General features: G+C 37.1%; 1 protein-coding gene across 7 annotated transcripts in view; it reads left to right on the top strand.

Moving 5' to 3' along the window:
* The window catches only part of TCF12 (transcription factor 12), a 160,771-nt gene that overhangs the window by 53,190 nt on the left and 83,742 nt on the right, over window positions 1-23,839 (top strand). For all 7 annotated transcript variants that reach the window (XM_058033676.1, XM_058033678.1, XM_058033677.1 and 4 more), the window contains exon 6: window positions 1,698-1,800. In XM_058033676.1, coding sequence (XP_057889659.1) covers window positions 1,698-1,800 — 103 coding nt within the window. The remainder of the gene's footprint in view (window positions 1-1,697; window positions 1,801-23,839) is intronic.

Here is a 23,839-nt window from a genome sequence, read left to right as displayed (position 1 = left end):
AGTAAAGTATAGCTAAAATCTTAGGGAAAAAGTTTTTAAAAAACAACCATGATAAGGAGTAAAAACAGAGATGCAAATACAAAGCTACCTACTTAGGAGGTTTGGTTTTGGTCCTGTATTTGCAAATTTTTGGGCTTTATTCAGCAGATTTAATTTTTCTTGTTTCATTTCAGCATAAAAATAAACCACATGTGGTGACCTTAGCTAGGAGCCACTCCATTTCCTCAGCAGCTGCTGTTCCACGCTGCTTGTCTGACAGACGGGGCTAGGTCACGCTTTCCAGAGGACACCCTTGTGGTCATGAGCAAGTTGTAAATGTCACTAAGATTGTTTCTGGATGCCTATCACAAGTGTATGGGCGATTGTGAGGCAGATGAAGTCAGCCAGAGCTGCAGTGGGGAGCTGGGTGTGGGGAAGGATTGCTGTGCAGCCCAGCAGCAGCAGGAGTGTGCCACGCATCCCTAAGCAGCAGCAGGGCTGTGACAGTCCTTTAGCCCTCACTTAGCAGCCCTTTGGTAGAAGTGACAGCACGCCTGCAAAGATAGGGAGGCCTGTTTCAGCCCCATTAATGTTAGCTTGAATGTGAGCCTGCGGTCTGGAGAAATGATAAATGTTCAGTGATTGATGATTTTATAGTCCCAGGGCACTTGCAATGGTTTCTGGTAGCTGTGAACAATTTTCCCTCCTCTCTTAATTAGGCCTCAGCTTTAGGTTTCTGAACGAGATGTGACTAAGTGTGAATTGTAAGATAAGGTTTACACAATATTTTTCAAAACTTTGGCCACAAAGGAAGTACAGTTTTGAGTGCCAGGTCTTTCATGTTTTGTACAGAATAAGTGATTCAGCGTGCATTTGGTAAGTCTGAAGGGTAAATGGCATATTCATACCTTTATATGGAAAAGCTGAGGGGATTTCAAAATGTCTTGAGGAGAGCTTTACGTAACTGGGTTAATTAAAGAATATCTACGTCCAAGGACTACTTTGTTTTCCATCTCCTCTGCATTTGGTGTCAGCTTTCAGTAAGCCAGTACTTCCTGACTGTGTAAGGGGTGCTCCAAGCCTGGTAAGCTGCCTGTGCTGATGGCCGAAAAATGTAAAAAAGTGTTTCAGTGCTTGCTTGCGAATTGGGTGACAAAGTTGTTAATTTAATCACTATATGGAAGTAAACCTTTTGTCAGTGAGCTATGCTGGTTAGTAATGTGATAGTGTCAAAATGCCTATTAATCTGTAACATTGAATGCAGACTGCAAGAAGAAATGGAATTTGTTCTTCTCATCTGCACCAACATTTTCTCTTACATCAGTGACTCCTCCTGAACTTCCTACTGACTTTTATTAATGCAAGGAAGAAAGCTTAAGAAAAAAAAAGTTGCAAGTTCTTCAGACTAATTTTACTCTCTGTGGTTAGTGACTTTTAGCACTAAGAGGATTCAAATATCAAAATATCTCTGTATTATTCAATTTTTAGAAATCTTGTCCATGAGGACACAGGTTATTAAGAAACTATGTGGTTTCTTTTTGATGGGGAGAAAGTAATATGTGGGCAGAGAGTAATTTCTGTGAGATAGACCTGAAAGCCAACTTTTGTGATTAATGACCAATTGTGACTCTGCACATTTAATTAGGAAAGTGTCATTACACTCAATTAGCAGGGCTGCCAAATAATCTGTTTAATACTCTGGTCTTTTTTTTCTCTAGGGTTTTGCAGACAGTCCTCATTACAGTGATCACTTGAATGACAGTCGATTAGGGCCTCATGAAGGATTGTCCCCGACACCTTTCATGAACTCCAATCTGATGGGTAAGTAGGTAATTCTTTACGAGTATCCCCTCAAAGCCTCTTTGGTCAGAAAGAGACATTTTTCATTCCCTTGTCTAGGCCTGACATGTCAAGCATCTGGAAGTTGCTCTGTTTCTCATAGCAACACTGACTTTCCTATTCAAATCTTTTTATGTTGGGTGAGTTCCTCAGAAAGGCCATTATCCAGGACTTTTTAGAAGAAGGAAATACTTAGATTTTCTTAAGTTGATCTAGAAACCTGATATATTTTGATTTGATGTAAATTCGAAATTATTTTATTATTTTAAAGGTTATTTTTCCTTAATTTTGTTTGAGAAGATATTTATACCAATTTTCTATTTGTGCATTTAAAGGTTTTTTTTTCTAACATTGAATTACTGAACTACCTACCAATTTACTGTGGGCTTCCCCTCAGGTGATCATGTGAGGGCTTGCTTCTTATTTTTAAATTTCTAATTTCTTTGATATTTGTTGTATTAGAAACTGTCACTTCTAAGAAATAGATGGGAACTCTTGTTTCCAGACCTGTTTAACATTTTCTGTATTTGAAACTGTAAAAAAAGCAAGCAAATGGTGTATTGTATTGTGGTATTAGGTACTGAAACCTTTTTTTCATTGCCTACAGTTACCTGAAACATGCTAATGTGTTGATGGCATTGGTTGAAAAATCTCCTTTTTTGTGTCCAATTCAGAACATAAAACTCTTGATTTCAAAATATTTAATTTGGCGACGCGTGGTCTTAGGTCCATTTTTGTTTTGTATCTTAGATTTCAGGATGACTCTGAATATTTGTTCTGAATTTCTACATTTCACATTGTTTCACTTCTATATTCCCCATCTTGTAGACATGACCTATTTTGTGATCTCAGTATTGTCCTTCTAAGACATAGCCCTGGTAATCTAAGTGGATTACCTAAATCCAAATCCTGGTGGTCTGCAATTTCTTTTGGAAATCTTTCTACTTTGCTCAGTCTTTGTTTACTACTTTAATTTTCTCTGAAATAGAGACAGACAAAGCTCAGCTATTGCTGAAAACAATTTTTTGTTTAAACAAAGAATTTTGTTTAAACTTTATATAAAAGTTGAAAACAGGCAATTTTAAAATGCCCATCTCTGTAGACTTTGATTAGAGAGAGGACTTGTCAATTGGTCAATGGTACTTCTGTCTGAAGACAGCAAAGCTAAAATGTAGCAGTTATCAAGGTAAAGTAAGGTAGACTTTGCCTGAATACTCTTTCAAACATGTTGTCTTCTTTCTTTTTTAGCAGAAAGCAAAAAAGACAAGTTATTTCAATTGCTTCTTCAGTATTTGGATCAGTAGCATGTGTGGAATGTCTCTAGGCATTGTAGCTGATACTGATTTTATTTTACAAAAATATATATAGCAAAGTTTGATTTCTTTTTTAATTTGTGTTACCAAAGGCAAATTAATTGTTCATGTTATTATTTAAGCCGTTCAATTTCTAAGCAATATATGCCTTTAAATATATGAAAAAAAATGGTGCAACTATATCTTCTTGGCTTTTCATTTTTATTGAACAGATTATTCTATTAGGCATAATAGAATTACATCATTAATACAGATTTGAGAAGAAGCCTCCATTTAGATGGATTTGTGGAGAGGATTAACAAATAGCAAGATATGTATGTGTCAGTCACCCAAAGCTGCTGAGAACTGAAATAGTTTTGTAAAGCTTTGTGGCGAAGAGTTCTTAGGGATTTTATTTTCTTGGAGTAAAAGTACTTAATTTCCTTCTGTATGCAGTCAAGAATTATAGAAAGCTTTCTGTATGTATCTCTAAGATATGTTCACATCAAAATTCTAAAAGTATGTCTTTAAAAGTATTCCACTTGTGGTATTTGGCTTGTCATAACAAAAAATTGTATTCATTTTACTTATGTTACTGTATTGAGTGCAGCTTTGTTTATTACACCTTCACATAATTCATTTTTGTGTTTTATTTTAATTGATGGTGAAAGTTTGGAGAGAGGAATGATAAAAGCTGCATGGAAACATAGAGTACTACTTTTCTGTGTGGTACTGCTATCTGTGTTTATAGTTTCTTTATCAATTATTGAAAAGAAAAATGATAATTCTTCTAAAGTTTTTTTAGACAAAAAGATGTAATCCAGTTTTTTCAATATTAAATTGTGGACATGTTCCCATGAACAGAATGAACACATTTATTTTATTAGCTAATGTAGACATAAGATATTTAAGGCATTGGTTCATTATTTTGTGATCTTTGCAGTTTAAAAGGAGATGGAGGGAGGCTAAGAACAGGAACTTGATGAGCTTATGGGAAATATCTCACTAGCTTAGAGCAGTGTTTGAGCATCTGGGGTTCCACAACCAAGATCTAAAAAATACCTCCCTTCCCAAAATTTTATCACAACTGAAATACATTTCTGAAACAGTTAAAAACTATTAAAAAGGAAGAAGAGAGAGCGACAACATATTTCACCATTGCTGTCAACACTTAAGAGTACCATTAAAAGAAAGAATTGTGTGTCAAGGGGATGTTGTTGTTTTGTGTATTATGTTCAGCTGTAAGCATATTTGCCTGAAGAGATAGTGGATTATAAAGTGCCACTGTCTTTCATGATGGAGCTCTCAAACATTTTAATGATCTTGTACATTGCAAAAGAGAGAAATTTTGTCTAACAAGAGTTGATAATGATTCAATAATGAACAATTTACCACAGAAAGATGCATTTCCATATTCATTTAGATATTTTTTGAAGTGTTTTGCAGAGGAAGTAAAGCTATTATGCTGGATTGGTTAGTGTTCTTCACTAATGAATTCCAGAATTATCGTGTTGATTTGGTAGTATAAAAAAAGAAGGGCAGTTACTTATATTTTGAGTAAAACCACTGAATCCTCTTGGGACCAGCATAGTCTGTTGGTATCCATAGAGATATGTAGAAAATCAGGCAAAGATATATTGGTGGTATTGTAGCTCCGTTTAGACTTGATAATCTTTGCTTATTCAACACTTCTCTTTTAATTACATTCTAGAAAACTATTCACAAGGATATGAGATTCTTTTCTCTGTAATTATGCTGCCTTTTAGTACTCTGCACTTGCAAGGAGAGGTCAGTTTTTGCTAGGACCCTTCAAGCATGTGGTATTGTATCATCTGTTGTACTGTTCCCTGGACTTTATTCTCCTCAGCTTTTTTACTGCTACTTACTGGGAAGAAAGAAAGCAGATTATTCTTGAATATAGCTTAAAGGGGTTTTTGTTGGTCTGTCTTGAAAATTTGAAGTGGGTGAATTACTTTCTTTTGTGTGCCTGTCGTTCCACAAGAGGTAGAAAGGATAACAGCCAAACTTTTGTGCTCCACGTTTGTCATCTGTGTACTGCACAGTTCCACAAGGTTGTGTATGACAAAAAGTCATTAAAAAATTTAGTCAGTAGTAAGTGAAAAAACAGTGGTTGAATGTCAGCTTGCCATGTTGAAATCAGTCCCTTGAAGTAGGAAGAGAGATCATTCTTCCAAGTGTTCTTTCTAATCTATTTCCTTGTTTTCTCATTATTTCTTTAACAAGTTCCTTTAAAGTTTAATTGGGTTACATTTTAGGTGTTTCTGTTACATCTATGTGTTTCTAAGCTAACAGCAGGGTTTGAAGACCTGTCAATGAAATCAGAGATTCTGAGTGTGTGAAATCAGAGGATTTTAGATTGGCTGCCTCATTTACTCACTGACTCCAATAGATCAGCTGCAGGTTGCAGTTACTAGTTTAGTTCATACCATCTGGTGATTTTGTAACTCTCACCTCTGTTAGCATCCTGGTGCCTTTGCTTCTCTTCTAACAAGTTTCTGCTGGGTAATGCTGTGGTGCATTCTTATGGCCAGCATTAAGAGATGGAAGGACTGACCATGCAGAGAAGTCAAGACACAACAAGGTGGGAGTAGAAACTGGTTACAGTAATTAGAGCTATAAATTATTCTGATTTTTAATAAAAATATAGCTTCTTTTACTGTTGATAATGTGAATGTAAAGGGTAAGTCTGATTCTTCTTATGTTTAAAATAAATAGGTGAAAGAAGCAAAGGTAGTACTGGCAAAGGAAAGTAGAGCAATACGTGTTGTGGTTTTTGCAGTGTAACATCTTTCCCTTTGGCTGTACTTGATGCGCTTGGGCCACTTGGGTGGTTTGTCATCAGGCATCACAAAACAGGATTTCTGAGTAAATTACATCTACATACACCATGAATTTTACCTTATGTTACTGTTTAACAGTCCTGTTCTAGTGTAGCAAGGGTAGAAACTATTGGGTGAAGGGTGGCAGGAGCAGAGAGGTGCTTCATAGGTGGAAGCCAAATTTTAAGAATTTTCAAAGCTAGTCTTTGGGTTACTGTGAAACTCACAGTGCATTTTGTGTATTTATAATATGAATGAGAGATCAATATCTGGATTGGGATGCCTCCTGGTTTCAGAGTTACTGTTCATTTAATTGACTTGGTTGTGCAGGTTTCTAAGAATGCCTGGGCTTCTGCCAGTGCATCTTTCAAACTGAAATTGCTGCCTTGATTTTTATTGTTAAATTTATTCTTTGGCTTGTAATTTAAGCCCTGTAGTTGGCTTGTATAGAGTAGTGGGTTTTTTTAAAGTTGAACATTGGAGGGACATTTTGTGAAGCAGCATGGTAAATAGCTGAAGCCTCTGCAAACCTTGCAGTACTGATACAGTTCTTGAACAGCTGATGTAAGCCTTTAAAACCATAATTTGTGAAAGGTTATTCTCAGTAAAAGGAGAGGCTTTTGAACTTTAAAATAGAATTAAAAGAAGATGTACATCTGAATTGGTACTCAGTTAAGAATCTAACTAATCTTCAGGGAAATTGCTAGTTCTATCCTCAGTAACCCTTCAATAAAAGAATTTTGAAATTGAAGAGAGACATCTTGTTATCAAATGACTTTATAATGGTGAAGGCAATACTAGCAAACCAGCAAGGGTAAATAGTTATTAAAATGGCACACATTAAGAATGATGCCATTATAATTTTTGCTAGGAATCTTGTCTTAATTACCTTTTAGGAAGGGAGAGGGCAGATGCAAGCAGGGAGTTGGCAGACTCTCTATTTGTCCAAAATAATAGTTAGATTTCCTTGAATTGCTTTCTATAGTCATTAATATTTCAACACAGGAAAAAAGCCCAGGCATTACAATGGAAATTATCTCCAGAGATATGAGTAATAGCAAGATTGATCTAAAATAATTTATATGCAGTTACATTGTTATTAATTTGGAGAATGGTGGGGACAGAGTATTTTCTATCCTTTGGAGAATTCATTAGGAAGAAAGAGGAAAATGTTAAAAGAAGAAAATGACAAAACAGTGACATAACAAAGATTATGACAAGTCTTTAGTCCATCTCATTTTACAGGGCAGTAAGTTGAGAGAAAATTGTAAAAGGATACCCGATAAGCTTCACATTCTGCATAGTTATCTGTCAAATATTAGTGAGTTTAGAAAAGCTTTCCCTAGTAAAAAACCCATGAGTATAAGGTCATTCACAGTTCCAATAAATACTTAGAGGTGTTGGTACTGAGTCCACCACAAGGCATAGACTGTAAGCTTCCCATGCTGAAAAAGTTCCTTAACATTCACTTTACACGACTGTATTGTGCAGTTGCACAGTATTATGTTTGTGTATTGAATCACTTATTGTTTTGGTTATTAAAGCTAAAAATACCAAGATGCTGGCTCACCTCACCCATGATGTAATACATCATGGCTACTTTTCCCAAAGTAAGTGTTGCTGTTGCTTCACCCCAGTAATGCTTCTTGTCTTCTTGCTTCTGATGGGCTTATGTTCATTTAATAATTAGCATTTTTCAAATCCTTGTACATAATGAATCTGACAAATGAAAGATTTCTGTTTAAGCTCCCTCCTAAGATTGTTTCTTTTCCTTTTGGGGTATGTCAGTCTGTTGAATTGATGCTGGTTTTATATGATATAGATTGGCTGAAAGCCTATTGTGACTTCCCCATAGTATTTTGAGTTTTATAATGAAATTTCAAACCAAGAGGAGCATTTGAAGTTAAACTTCATTTATTTCTTCCTCTCTTCCAGATAATTATTTGAATAATTTACTTCACATATGAATATATAAAACCTCCATAAGTAAATGGAGGCTCCTTTTTGTTTGTTTGTTTGTTCCTGTTTTGAATGCAGGCAGTCCTTTTGTTCAGGACTGTTTGTGCCGTGTCTGGCTGTGTCCCAGCTCTGGCATGGTGTGTTGGGCAGAGGCAGCTCTCAGGCCTGGGCTGACACCCTGCTTACTGCCAGCACGCAGCCGCTGCTCTGTGGGCTGAAGCTTGCTAGAGTTGCAGTGTTTTCTATCTGTTCATACACTTTCAGATTTATCTCTTTTTTTTCCCTAGGTATTACATTAAATAAATTCCACTCACACCAAAGAATTGCTCTCATCTGCTCTTAATTTTCCTTTTGTGAAAGCTAATGGGTTTCTGGGAAATTAAATTACACAGTCATTTAGTGAAAGTGCTAAGTGCAGGGCATTTTTACCCTTGGGTTTTTGCTCACAAGAGCGTGTGTTAAGCTTAGTTTTCCCTTCTGTTTACAGTAATATTTCAATCAAATCTCTTTCTTAACGTTTCTTTACCTTGGGTAACACACGGAGGCTTCCTCACCCGCGGCGGGGGGCTCGTGTCCTTCGTGCCGTTCCTGGAGCAGGTGTCTGCCTGTGCTCCCTGCCCCTGGAGACTTTGATGTCTCTCCTGGTGAGCAGCTGTGGCACAGGGGGGGCCCTGGCAGCGCTCCTCAGGTGCTGCTCAGGTGTGGCAGTGCCAGGTAGGTGCGTGGGCACAGCTGCCTGCCCGCTCTCCTGCCCTGGGCAGCTGCGGGCGCAGGGAGGCGAGCAGGGCTGAGCAGGTGTGTGCTGGGCAGCCTCCCCCCTCCCTGCTGGCTGCAGCAGTGCTGGAGTGTTCAGGCACTTCATCCCTAACCATTCCTGAGCATTGTGCACGTTTAGATGATATTTGTATCTCTGGATCAGTGTAGGAGTTGTTAGCAGGCTTAGTCTGTAGTGCTGTGGTTCAAGGAAGAACCAGAAAGGTTTGTTTTCTGTCAAGTAAGCAAGTGAATAAATTTGTTCTCGAAAACCCATCAAGCTGTATGATTACACATTGTGCTAGGAAGAGGTGATGATTCCTTTGAAAACCCATCAAGCTGTAAGATTACACACTGTGCTAGGAAGAGGTGATGGTTCCTTTTCACTGGATACTACCAGTGCCACGGGTATCTTACAATCCAGAGTGTGTCCCACAAGCAGAGCTTGCAGCTCTGGTGGTCCGTGGGCAGTGGTGGTGCTTGCACTGTGCACTGATGGGAGAAAACAAAGGGACCTGGTGCTAATTTTGTTGGAAGAAGATGAAATGTTGCCTTCTTCAAAATGGTCTCACACTTGAACCCAGATTTTTTGTCATGTGAAGTATTTTTGAATTGCCCGTCTGGGAATAAATATGCAAAGTCTGTGGCTTTTACATTTTGAAATATTTTAGTTCTGATAAAATTTGTTCTGCCAAGCTTGGGTTTTAGTTAATGCAGTCTGATACATTTGAGTGTTGATTTATTCACAGTGTACTCTGCCTCTGAAAAGGGGAATAAATAGTAATCTGATGAAATTTTTAAGTCTTGTATTTCCTCTTTGTTATAACATGTCAGTTTAGCTGCTGCAGGGTATGTTTATCTGTTACAAGGCTCATCAGTGCATGAAATGCTGAAAGGGCATATTTCTCTCCTGTGGTTCCTGCCATCCCTGGGCACTTGTAGATGTGTTCCAGTGGATGGGATCAGCTGGGTGAAGCTGTAGGATTTTAAATTTGAGTCTGTCTGAAGGCGCCAAGCTCCCTTCTAGGGAGGAGGTGGTGATTTTTTCCCATACTGGTGATGTAACTTCCCCATGAGGCAGTTGCTTAGGGATCTACATAATACCTATTATCCTGTTCAAATAGGAGGCTGTAGAAAGCTCACTGGTGATTAAAAGATAATTTTGTAATTTTTCATGGCTTGTCTTTGTTTTGTAATAAAGATGTTTGCTTATCGCCAGGTGCATAAAAATCATTTACTTAATCTCTATTTCATTCCATTAATTTTTTTTTCATTCTTGCATGTGTGTAGCTGTAGCCTGTGAGTTGCTAGCAGTCCAGTTTTTAATAAATACAGCAGCCTGTACCCTGTGATTAAATTCTGAACTGATCAACCAAAGTGTTCTAACTAGGCTGCTCGTGCCAAAACAAGTGGCTTTTGTGATTTGGGGCATTATAGTATTTGCATTAATATGATTTGAAGTTCTAATAGTTTTCTTTAGAGATTGGGTTTTAGTGAGTCAAATGTTTGTTGCTGCTGGAAGCCTGACTTTGTTTAGATAACAGACATCTTGGAGGGGAAAACAAACCAGATGAAAACAAAAGATGCAGTTTTATTTTTAAGGTGCTTGGGGCTTTTGGACTTCTAATACTGTGATTTTTATGAGTTGCCTGAGCAGCTGATGCATTTTCCATAGACCTGTAAGATGCTGTAGGTGTGCAGTGCTTCAGCTACATAATAGATGAATGGAACAAGTACCATCAAAAGAAAACAAAAATATTAAATTTGATTTTGGCGATAATGTCTGCACACTTTCACTTCAACCTAATATTGCACCAAAGTTTTGTTTCAGAAAAGTGGATGAAAAATTTTCATGTAACGGAAATGTGCAAAGACCAGAGGAACAGCAACTCATTCTGTTAAGAGATGGTTATGACTTGCTTTATTTGCGAGGCTTTCTTGGTTGCTGGCTTTTAATGTTTTTCCTGGAGGCTGTCAGTGCTGCAGCTTTCACACAGGTGTGCAGCTTCTGTCGCTCTGACACATGTGTGTGAATGGGGTCAGATGAAAATCCTGCAGTTATTTCCTTGGCATCCCCGTGGAGGGACACTTGGAGAAATTGTGTGTGGCAGCCTCACCAGGATGGCATTTGGTGGAAGGAAGGTGCTGCTTGGTTGGGGTTTTTTGGAGGGTGCTCACACGGGTCCTCCATCTGAAGATGAAATATGAGGGAGAGTTGATGCATTATTTTATGTGATGATGTGTTACATACACAATTAAAGAAATACTATTTGGGTTTGCTGTTACTGATTCTTTTAAAGAAAACAATAGCCATAAATTAAGAGATAAAATAAAAAAGTTCATTGAAGTGAGAATGAGGAAGATTTACAAGTTTTTTATAGAACTGGCAAAGTCTGGCTGTGAGACTTAAAGGTTCCCTACTAGGGAACCAAAGGCAATAAAGTATGTAATGTGTAAATTCAAATGGGAATTGTACTGACCATGGGCAAAACTAGTGCTATGGTCACAATAACTGCAGTGAAATTTTAATTTCTTTCCCATTGTAACAGGGACCTCTAAAACAATCCTGGCCTTTTGGATACGTGCAATACAAATGAGGCATCTTGCAATGTCTTCCTCTTTTACAATGGGACATTGAAAGCAGAAGTCCTGAGAGTGATGTGTGACTTGTTAACAGTCTTGTAAGCTGCAAGGCTGATCCCTGGGGTTTGTGTTGAATACCTAAGTGCATGAGTGTATCATAAATAACTTCTATCATGTTTAAAAAATGTTCTGCAGTGATAGGAAGGAGTGTACTTGTATGCTCTTTATCAGGATACTGCAGTTTTAAGTATGTTTGCTCCCTGGTAGGAACAAAGAGAAGTTTGTTGTACTATTTTGACGTGATAAATAACACTTCTGTTTCTGATGGAATTAATTTCTTTCCTATTACATCATTTATTTATTTCACATATTGCTGGTCCATTACAAACTGTAATCTCAGATTTTATTTATTTATATATTTGTTTAAATCCTTGAGGTACTTCCCAGCTTAAACTGATTGATCTGCTAGAATCAAGATTTACAAAAATAAACTCCTTACAGAACTGTATTTCTTAAATTATGCCTTACCTGTCTTAAAAGTTGCATTACATTATTAAATACTGGAGGGAATTTTGTGATCATGTGATTTTAACTTCAAAGGAGTTTTCAGAAGCTCCTATGTGAGCTATACTATAGAAAATATTTGGCACACCTTAATATTCTACCAATCAGTCAAAAAATGAGAACTTCTCCCTCATATTTGTAAGTCCTTTTTACTGTAATTTTAGAGGAGATTTCATTTTCCTATGGATGTGCTTTATTATTATACAGCTTCAAGTTTGAAAGGTACTGGAATCAGTACAGATATGCTAGATCAGAATCTGAGCTGTTGCTTATTTTCCAGGATGCAGTTTTTGCTTTATATTTAGACAAATATCATCCTTTCACCTGGCATGAATTAGATCTTTTTTCTCAATGATAGGTGAGGTGATTTTTTTTTTTTTCAGCAGTGCTGTGTTCTGTGGTGGAAGATCGGCCAATATATTTTACCATCATTGAAAAAACTTTCTTTATATCTTCAGGGACTGATATTTTTAAGATTAAGATAAATTTCACTAGCATTAGTAGCATTCAAAAATTATTTTAGATATAACAAAGCTGAGAAATCCACATGGCTTTTTGTGTGTGTCTGAATGCTACTGCTTTGCTGGGTACTTTTCAGGGTGAGCTGTGGGAGCACGGCCTGAAGTCACTGGTTCATGCAATGCTCTGTTTACCTTGCACCCCTACGTGGTTCCTGCCCAGCATAGTGGGGGCTTGAGGGTTATTTTGTTTTGTTTGATTACAGAGTGCTGGGAGGAGGAGCGATGATTGCCTTGTCTTTCTGAGGCTTGGCTGCATTTTTAAAATTTTTTTGTTCACTGCTTTTATTCATCAGTGACAATTTATAAACAGTGCATGTTTCACAATGATTTCAGCCTTGAGTGCCAAACAACTGTATGATTTTGTTCCTTTGTTTGACAGCTATCTGGCACTCAGCCCTGGGCACAATTATAACAAATAGTTTTGTCCAGTGTACTTGTATGTTCTTTATTTCAATTACATTTTTGCTATTGCATTAGAAATGGATCTTCCTGGAAATGTGGTTCAAAAGGCGCATGGTAAAAAACCCAATCCAAACCCTTTTAAAATTGGATAAAGGAATTGAGTATAAATTTGTTCCGTCAGTATTTTGGAATTGAGGGGAGGAGGGGGCAGCAGGGTAAACAAAGAGAGGCCAGTAAAGAAATACTGCTGGGTTTAGTTGGTTCAGTTTCACAGTTACAAACTATGAAAAAGAATATAGTTTGTTGGCAGGGGGAAAAAGGCCCTGTGTTTCTCCAGTTGGTAACCATTTTATCTAGGATAGTTTGTGTATGTATAGACAATTAGCAGTGGGCTTGCAGCTATTTATTTAGAACAGAGTAAAGCTAAATGTTACTTTTAAAACACAGAATATTTTCTGTATTGATTTATCTTATTTTACCTCCATAGAAGAAAATTTAGAGCTCAAATGTCTTGAACTCAAGGTACTGCGTTTAGTTGGCTGGGTTGATGTTCTCCAACACGAAGGAGGAACGCTTCCCTGTCACTGTGTGCCTCGAGTTTCTGCTTTGTGTGCCTCCCCCTCTCTCCCCAGCTCTGACACAGCTTGGTCTTGGTATGATAGAGACATAGTGCAAATGCCAGTAAACCAATGTGAAATAAAACACCAAATGGAAAGGCAGTGATTCATCAGGAGAAAATGTTATCCAGACCCCAGTAACTCTTTTTCTTCTTTTAACCTGTAATCTCAAGCATTGTTATTCCCTTGATAATCAGTTTCAGCTCTGTTATTGAACTCAAAGCTGTGTTTTTAAAGTTGCTGTTGCCCTTCTACTGATCTCTCCTACTTCTTTGATGGTACTTTTATGTTGCTTTTGTGTTTGTTAATGCAATGCAATCATGTCATTGGTCCAGTTTATTTTCTTCAAAAATTGCCAAAGCCTCAGAGGTAGGAAATAATGTAAACTTTAGGTTACACTAAAATCATTAATAGAATCATCTGTCCTCAAATCTGTAGAGTATAATTTTACTGTAGTGTTACTTTGTGGTTAAACTTGTATTTTTGTCCCTGGAATGCACCCATCTGGATCACTACACTGTTCCACCTGAGCACTTTCGTAAGGCTCAGCTGCACGTTGGGATTTTTCCTGTCTTTACCTGGCTTGTCTGTCTGCCTTGCTCTGTTGACTTGTTTTGCCTCTCTTAAGAAAAGACCATTTTTATGTGGTTTTGCACAGATGTGTTGCTCTTTGTAAAGATTTATTTTCTTTTTGTTTCCTTCATCTTAAGCATAAAGAAAAGGTAGATTCTAAAAGGTAGATTCTAATAACTGCTTATGCCCTGTTATTTGCCCTGTGGTACAAACCTGGTTACAATGCCTGACTGTTCAAGTCCAGACCAGATAATTTTTTCACATTCTCTCTGGATTTGTGTGGTTCTTTCTCTGTGCACCTGTTAGTGGCCAGTGCTGTTGGTGGGGCACCATGGTAGAGGAGTCTTTCTCCAACATGGGTGTTTTTGTTTGTTTGTGAGACATCTATATACTCAAAATTTGCGTCTTCTAAGAGGTCTTTAAGTGCAGATTCTGAACAGGAGTGCTGTGTAGTAGTGGAAATTTTCCCCTTCACAGGACAGGTTATTGGACAATAGATTTGGAAGATGAAAACTTCATATTGCAATGAGGTATAGTAATAGTATGTATGGTACAGTAATTACAATTATATTAGTGAATAGTCTGTTAGAAATGCTAACGATACTCTGTTAGAAATGGTAGAAATTGTGGTGCATGAACATGAGAATAATAAAAACCAATATGGGAAAATACATTTTAAAGTGGAAAAATAATAATTCATTGATGGCCAGATTCTAAAGAATATTAAAGCAGGACTAAAGGTTAGTTATATTGGAGGAAGGAATATGAGCCAGATGATAAAATTAGACCTGAAATAATTGGAGTGCAAAATTAGTAAAAATTTGCTTGTTTCTGTGTTAGGTCAACAGCATGGCTTGAAGGGGAACTTTGCAGTTTTCCACTGCAAAAAGCAAATTCACATACACATTATTGGTGCCCAGTATTTTGTTATTTGAAACATGTCCTTTTTACTGCAGCTTCTGAGATGTGTGTGGATGTTTTTCAGAATGCTTGATCCCTTGTAGCATGTACCATGCTGCTCAAGGCAAGAACCTTTAGATGTCACAGTCGTCTTGCCACACATGATGAATCACTTTGCCTAAAGATTTTCTGCCCACAAAGCCTCTGGGGTGGCTCTGTCTCCCTGAGGATGTTCTGTTCAACTGGCCATCTGAGCTAACTGTGCTGTGACCACTTTACTTTTGTAAAGTACTAAATCCAAACCTTTTCACATTTTATTTCTGTCAGCACATTATAAAAGGGGGCATATGTAGAGAAGTAGTTTAGCTTTAAAAAGATGGTATTGCCTTGAATGTGTTTTATTTGAATTTATTTTTTTAAATTTAATTTGCATGAGAATCATGTCAAGTGATTGTAACTGCAGGATCCAAAATGCGTTTTCCTAGATTTTCCTTTCTAATTTCTTTTCTAAAAATATTGCCAAAAATGCATTTCATGGCTTTCCTGGTTGTGTCCCTCTTTGGATATGTTCTTTGGTTGTATTGGCCTGTGAGACAGGATTAGTGGTAGCTGGTAATAAAACCTGAAGTTTCAAGATATTGAACAGGTATCTGATTGATTGTTTCCTTTCAGAGGTCCATAAATTTGCTGTGGGGAGCTTGGGGGACCACTCCAAGAAGAACATTTAGAATATATATGTTTTAAATGTTTTTAGGATTTAGAGAGCAATTCATGCTTTTTAAATAATTCAAAATTTGTGGTAGGTAAACTTACATTCATATCTGGTTATTTATTTTTCATATTCAGTGGGCTAAAGCAACATGCATTTAGCACTTTTCTTGTGACAAATCTGTAGAAGTAATACATCAAAAATAAGACATAAGAAGTGACAAATTACAGCAAGTAAATTGTATTTTTAGCTTTATTTTAAAAAAACTATTATTAATTATTTTTATTCTTACCCTTCCTGCCTATTTTTATTCTTACCCTTCATGCCTTTTTGCCTTTGGTGTCTTTATGATAATATACATTGCTGTGTTCTCTCCTTCCTGTGTGATCAGTCCCTGACTCCCTCTGTAGCCTGTTCAGGGTCTGTTGTAGTGAGGAGGAGGACGTGGCCCTTTGCCTGCTCTACTCCTCCCCCTGAGAAAATTCATGAGCAGAATTCAGCAGTGATTTTAAAAAGAGGTGGCAATGTAACTACCAGCTATTAGATGCCGTATTTCATCTCTGCAGTTGTACAAAGAACCACCCTTTCTTACTTAAACCTCCTTTCTCCTTTCTGTCCTGTTGACCCTTTTCAAATATTTGTTTAAATAAGCATTGATGGGAGAACTGCTCATCTGTTTTCTTTTTTGGATGACAAATATAAATTTTAAAAAATTCCACAGACTTCCCTTTTTTCCCTTGTGGATATTGATTTTTTTTTTTAATAACTATCCATCTTGCAAAAGATATTTTCACTACCAAGAACATTCTTTAAATACAAAATAGGTCTGAGCAGTGTATATGTCTCTCTATGATAACTTGGAAATCCTTTTTGTTGAGGATGTAAGAGATACCAACTCATCAAGAACCAGCTCAGTAACTACTGGAAAAGTTTCCAAAATATTCCTCATAGCTTTTTCAAAAAAAGTGAAAACAAACCCACCCTTTCCATGTTATTCCAACACTTCTTTGCAAGGAGGTTTTTACCTATAGAAGATAAATTCTTGGTTCTTGTCCTGATTCTTTTTTTCTCATTAAGATTTTGGTTCTGTTAGTTTCTTTACATTTGCAGCTCTTCAATAGATGCAGTCTGTGTCACATTGAAAAAAACTTGTATTGGAATGAATGTCTTATTTAATACCTGAAAGTATAGCATGATTAGTTAGAAAAATGCTTATTTGGAAGTCAAAGCCAGCTATGCTTGCCCAAGGTTTAATATTCTGGTTTTTTATGATGAATCCAGCTGTGAAGCCTGAATGGAAATCAGACAGCTTGACGCTAACAGCTGATCATAGGAGTCCAGTTAGGCAAAACACAAAATGAATCATTTTTGTTGACCCTGGATAAAGCTGAGTAATGTCAGTATAGCTGATTAGATAGAAGGGAGCACTTAGGCAGGATCTAAACTTCAGAGCATTCAATGTAGCTGGGTTTGAATGTTTCTGCAGTAGTTAAAGAAAATTCTTAGTAGCACTGAAGATTTTCTTTGGATTTGAATTCTTTTAAGAATTGCTTTCACAGAGGGAAGTAGAGTCTTAATTTGAGCTGTGCTTTCAGTTTTACGTTTCATTCACTGAATGAATCTTTTAAAGCTTCTTTTAATGTTGGGCAAATGTGTGTCTCTTGTTAGTGTAACATTTACATTGCCTCCCTGCCATTTAACCATTTCCACTCAAAAAATTGCACAATTCATTCGGTCTGAGCTATTGACTGTCATAAGCTTCCACACATTCTTGCTTATGATTATTGTAAATATTAATTTTGCCTTATTTTTCATGCTGTGAGTACTTTTTAAAGAAATCCATTTCAAGATACTGCACTGATAAGATGAGGTTGATTTTGTGTTTTTTTATAACTGTTTTGTTCATTAACTTCTAGCTTCCTCTTTCCAAACACTGGTGCTTGTCTGATTTTTAGTGAATGAATTAATCAAAGCTACTTTTTGCAAGATAAATTTCCTAATTTATACATTATATACTTTTGAATTATATATAACGTTTTATTGATAACTTTGCTTCTATGTATTTTGGGGATAAGAATTGTAATATAACTAAAGCTTCATTGGACTCCTTTGCTGTAGAAATTGGTTCAGGAGTTATGTATCATTGTCTTTAGGGATTAAAATTTGTTGTCATGATTCCTTCACTGATCTCAACAAACTGATTAAATTCTGTTCATGTTCATCCTGAAGTCCTTACAGCCTATATAACTTATATAACAATTAGATCCCTGATACCTATGCCATGCACTTTTTAAAAGCTCTTCCCAGAAGTTCACTAAAATGTGTGTCTGATGCATTTCATCCTCTCTTTGTGGAAATTCCTGCTCACAAGCAGCACCACCTTTTGCCATCTTGGAATATCCTTTCTTTTGAACTGTCGTTCATGAATCTTAATCCTGTTGTGCTGTAGTTCCCATGTGTTGAGCTGAGCCTTTTGAAGGTGCAATTATGGCACAAGCATGTGCAAGCCAAGCCCCGTTGCTTTCCTATCCTGTTGATGAGAAACTGGTTTTGTCTGAGCACTAGAAGAGGTTTAGTGGCTGGTTCATGCTGCCCACCAGAGTTCCCTCTGGTTTTGGCTTCACTCAGACAGAATTTTAGCAGAGGGAAGGGAAGAGAGGTGCTCAGATGAACCTGGAGATGTGAGCTGTCCCCTTGTTCTCCATATTACTTAATGTTCCCAGGTAAGGGTAAGCTTTGCTGAGGCACTTTGATTTTGGATGACATTCTTTGTCAAACTCCTCCCAGCACTTTCCATTGGGAATGTCACCAGCTGTTAGTTTTTTGGCTCTTAAGAGATGTCAAGTCTGTAGCATAGCCATCAACTTGCCCTGTGCTGCATATGAAGTGTAGTGAATATTAGTACTTAATTCATTATATGACATTTTCATTTCTTTTCAAGAGCTTTCAAAATAAAAGGAGCTGAATTTAATCTAAAAAATGGATCTTATTGAAGGAGAAATTCTGATTTTAACACTACAGGTTCCCCTAACACTGCAGTAATTAGCATTCTGTAAGTGCCCGGAATAGAACCAGTCATCAGGCCCTTAATTTAATAATTTATTGATTAATGATTTTTGTATTCTAATGAGGGAGAACACTTCCTCTGCTTCTGGTCAACATAATTCTGCAAAAGGATGTGAATATTCCTTTGATAATACTCATGTTTGTTCTTTAACCCTTTCATGCTCTTCTAACACCAAATGTGCCACCTTTTTATTGTGTGTAGGTTTTGGATTACAGGACTCGGATTTGGCCCTGTGGTTCTGTGAATTATACCCAGACTCTGAGTTGTTATAAATATTTCTGTGCATTTCCTTGAGATCTTTGAAACAGAGAAGGGAGGAAGTCAAGGAAAGATTAGAAGGCCTGCAGCACCACAAATCACCAGATTACCTGGATGCTAACTATAAAAAAGTGTGCTTTTTCTGACATTTTTCCTCTCTCCTTGTATTAATGAATTAAATTATGCTGTAGTTCCGTTGTGTAGCCTCCCAGATAGGCCAGGAGGAATTGCCATCGACCTAAAGCAACATGTAGTGCTTTGGAGTGCAACCTAAGAACTGTACTCTTATCATGCCTACATACTTATTTTTGCAAGTTCTCAGGAATTTATGCCCAAAAGCAAAACTGAGTTGGTTCAGTAGATGTTACATTTGCATAATGCAACATTACATTAAAATTTTACATTTTAACTGTAAAATTTAGAGGTGTCTGCTTTTCATATAATCAGTTTAAGAAATACATAAGTAAAACTAAGCTCTTTGCTTTGATACCAAATGGGGGAGTCCTGCCTACCTGGGCACTTACAGCATTCTAAACATTATATGTGTGTATTAGTAGTTTGTTTAGTCTTTTACATTGCAGTTGCAACTCATTTGACTTTTGGCCCCAAGGTGCAATGTAATTCCCAGAGAAGATGTGCTCCTTATCACGTTTGTTTCCCAAGTATCTTTTTAACAGTGTGAATACTTAACAGTATAGTGTGATATGCTCTGGCAAAAATGTCACCATATCCTTATGTCTGTAATGTTTATTATACTCCTGAGTCGTCAATAGCACAAACATTAATTACTATTTGTAATTGACCTTTTTTGTGAACTAGTCAAAAGCAGATAGTTCTCTGATCCAAGTCTTGGTGTGTCGGGATCACAGTGCATTGTGTACTTTATCTGCTTGTTTTAAAACTAATCTGTGATACTTGGCCTAAAAGAAACAAAATTATTTCTTTCCCTGAAAGCATTGGTAAGCATATCAATAATTTTTTAAAATAGTTTTTCTTTTTTTGATGTTGTTACCGGTGTTCCTGTTTGTTTCAGAATTTAGTCTTGCATATCACCAGGTCCAGCCGCATATTCTTTCATTGATTTTTCATCCTGCTTTGTCCTTTATCTCTGTCTGCTTGCTATTGTTCAGGGGTGGCTTGGTGAAAGGTGCGAGCGTCATGCAGAGTTTATTTGGGCAAAATGAATAATGTTGCCATTGATCTGGTCTGAGCAGACTCCTTCCTCGGGCAGAAGTTCTTAGCTTCAGGTTGTTTCCTTCTTGCAGGCTCTGCTCGAATTGCAGCGTGGAGCCGGTGCTTGAGCTCTACCCAGCACTCTATTAATATGCACAACATGACCGGTTTCGGGGGAAGGTTATTAGAATGCTGGTTTGTATCCTCCAGTGAATGAAATGATGTGTGATTATGAAGTCATCAGGCATGGACCAGTAAGGCTCGAGAGAGCCTCCCCCCCAGGTCCTGGGGGTGCCATTGATTGGTGACCATGTGTTTGTGCCCGATAGACTGTGAAATGGTGTGTTGCTACACGGCTGTGTTGCACCTGCGCCCCACCGAGGTGATTGATTGGTTTGGTCATGTGGAATGTTCCCATCTGGTCTGCAGTAATGTGTTTTTTTTGTTAGGTTTTTTTTTTTCCTTCCTTCCTCTTCTCTCCCATTTCCCCTTCATGCGCAAGCCGCGAGTGCTGGCTGGGGACTCGGAGCAGGCAGTGGCAAAGGCAGCGCTCGGCTTCGCCTCGTGAACAAAGTGGGGCTGCTGCAAGCGCTGCTCTCAGCCCTGCTCAGAGATCACAGAGGCTCAGGGGGATCATGAGCAGCTCTCCTAAAAAATACAAACTGGAGGAGGGATGGGATACAACAACCGAACCCCAAAACCTACGTGCCACTGCAGATTTCTTACTGATTTTACAAAAGCGCTCTGCTATTGTAATTAGATTACCCAAGCAGCAGTGCATGTGGAAGATCTTATTTAACCTCAGGAAAGTAGTAGTTTATTTATTGAAAACTACTGATGTTGCACTTTAAATGCCAAGAAATTATTTTAGTTCCTTTAAAAAAAATTCTATGGTTACATTGGGCGGTCTTGTTTGATATTTCTTAATCTCACTCCTTTTTCATAATTGATCTATTCATTCCACTTAATGACTAATTACATATCAGAGCACATCATCAGCAGCATTCATCATTGTAGAATGTAATAATCAATGACATTTCAACAAAGGAAAAAATAAATATGCAAATAAGGACTCATTAACATTTGCATGAGCTGTTTGAATAATCACGTTGCTGACAAGGCTGTAATTAACAGAAATTGATGCTGAGTTCAGTATTTGATAGTGTGTTTTCTCAGCGTTTTATTGTTGTCACTGCGGGGGCTGGAATGAAGTTCTGCTCTACTTGTACCTTGACTTAGGCTTGATGTGATGGGTTGTGCCAGGTAGCAGAGGCTTCTGGGAGTCCTTAATTCATCTGTGACCTACACTTAATGCATAGAAAGATATTTACTTAAATTGCCATATTGCTAATGAAGGATTGTTAAATTTTAGATAATTGTATAACAACTGAAGGCAAACCTTTTTTCCCAAGTCAGGAAAACTAAAAATTATTCACATTTTTTTTTAATTGATAATCTTTTTCATGAGTCAGGCACTTTGAAACTATAGAATGTATTGTTTACCTTGAAAATTAGGTATTGATGTAGGATTTTTGGGGTTTTTTGTCTCTCCTTAATCTGGCACACCAAATCAGTGTCAGGAGTCTTGAGCTTTATTTTAATTGAAAATCACTTGGTAAGGAAAATGTTGTGTAATTATGAAATGTACAGTCTCTGTCTCTTCCCCTCCCTTTTTATTATTGCAACTTTACTGCCTCCTCCCTCTTTTTTTTCTTTTTTTTTTTCTTTTTTTTTTTTCTTTTTTCTCCCCCTGAAGCTTCCTCTTTTTGTCATGGATATCAACTGAAATGAACAAAACACAATAAAGCTGTTTATGTCAGTTTTTTTGGATGACTGTAAGTGCTGATTATAACAAGTTTAAGGAATTTCCTTTGTTGAGTGTGTACCCACGCCATATGGCTCAACATGGAACATTAACTTGACAGGGATAATGGATTGTGGTATATGGAGACAATTTTGCCTGCAGCTTCACTATAACTCATTCTGGTTGGGGATCACAAGTTTATAATATAGGATGCAGCAAACATCCAGATGGATTTACTTTACATAAAAGAGTTGCGTTTCTTTTTATTTCCTGCCTGTAATTGATGGGGGGGGGAAGACTTTTTAAAAAAGAATTAAAAAGTAGTAAAGAATGGGTCTTATTCAGGGAAGAAAAATCTTAGCATGTATGTAGCTGAAGTGTTTTGGATACACTGAAATGTGCATAGGTGAAGTGTTGTTACTTATACACTCACACACACAATTGTTGAAATAATATCTCAAATGCTTTCACTTTTCAGAATATTTCAGTACAGCTCCAGTTCTAGAAATACATCATGTTCTAGGATAGTGTGAAAAAAGCTATTTAAAACATATCTCTGATTTTTATTTCAAGGCTGTTTTTATCATAAGCAAAGTGACCACTTAATTAGCATTTCTGGTGCTTTAGTAATGCTCCCATAGTACCCTGTTTTCTTTTAGGAAAATAATAATCCTTCTAAGCTTTTTGTGATACATGCAAAGAAAATATTGCTGAAATAATTCTACTTCTGTGTTTACCTCATATAATAGGAAGTGTCCAAATATCTTACAAATATAACAAAAGTCAGTATAAATCTAATGTGTCCTACTGATCTACATACCCAAGGTAAGTCCTAATTTTATGAATACTTCTGCATCTAAGAGACTTTAAGCACACATAATCCCATTAAGCATGTATGTAGCTGTTTGAAGGATCAGGGTCATAAATCCATATTTAGGATTTCAAATAGAGCTACATGACATGGCTTCAGCATTCCTGTGCACTTGTGATTGAGTTATACTTCAAACAAAATTGGGTGTTTTGCTGTCTGAAAAACAGCCATCTTTTAGCTATCAGTTTTGGAGATTCTTTTAAAACACTGTATTTTTGAGACACTGAATTTTGACCTTCTGTATCCAATATAGCTGTTGTAATTTTTTTAACCACTTTCTCATGGATAAGAATTTTTTTTTTTTCAATTATCTCTTGAAAAAGAGGTAAGTACCTGAGCAGATGGACGAGACATGGTTCATGGTTGGGCAAGAGAGATGCTGGTAGTGATTATAATAGGTGCTGTTTGTCCAGTCTTCCTCCCTTGTCACTGACTTAATATGTTGATATTACAGTTTAACATTTTTAGACATTACCAAAGTTTCAGAAAGTAGATATCTATAAAGAATCTGCATTTGAGAAAGAAGCAATAAAAAGGATCACTAACTATTGACCTATGAAGAACCTATGAAGAATCTGTGGTAGCTTAAGATGTAGGGTTTCTTTTAGGTTTTCATGCTGCAAATTATACTTGAAAAAGCTTCTCTATGTTCATTCATCTTCCCCCTGCATGCCTGGCTGTGTGTTTGATAATCACAAACAGGTGGGATTTTACTATGGACTTAGACATAGCTGCTTGTATTCTTTCTATGAAGTCCCTTATTTGCTACTGCCACTACAGCTACAAAACGACAGTCTCAGGACAACACATGGATTTATCTTGAATATTTTCAATAAAACTGGCACTGTATTTGATGTAAAGGAGCAAAAACATCATCTCTAATATACCAGTCAGATGGTGGATCTTCAATTTATTGTCTGCTGTTTGGGAAACACTAGGATAGGGAAATGTACACCAGTGTTGCAATAAACTTGAAGAATTTAAATCTGTAGATAAGAAAATTCTTTCCAGGAACTGTAAGGGGAGTTCGCTATTTCTGCCAGATTCTGGACTTCTTGTCTCCTTTTAAGCTTCAGAAGGAAAAAAAAGAAGGAAAAAAAGAGTCAAACCCTCAGGAAACACTTAATAAAACTGA

Source organism: Melospiza georgiana, chromosome 13 (genome assembly GCF_028018845.1).
Source record: "Melospiza georgiana isolate bMelGeo1 chromosome 13, bMelGeo1.pri, whole genome shotgun sequence".
NCBI lineage: Eukaryota > Metazoa > Chordata > Aves > Passeriformes > Passerellidae > Melospiza > Melospiza georgiana.
Note: the sequence above shows the minus strand (reverse complement) of the source record. Positions and strands in the feature narration are given on the sequence as shown.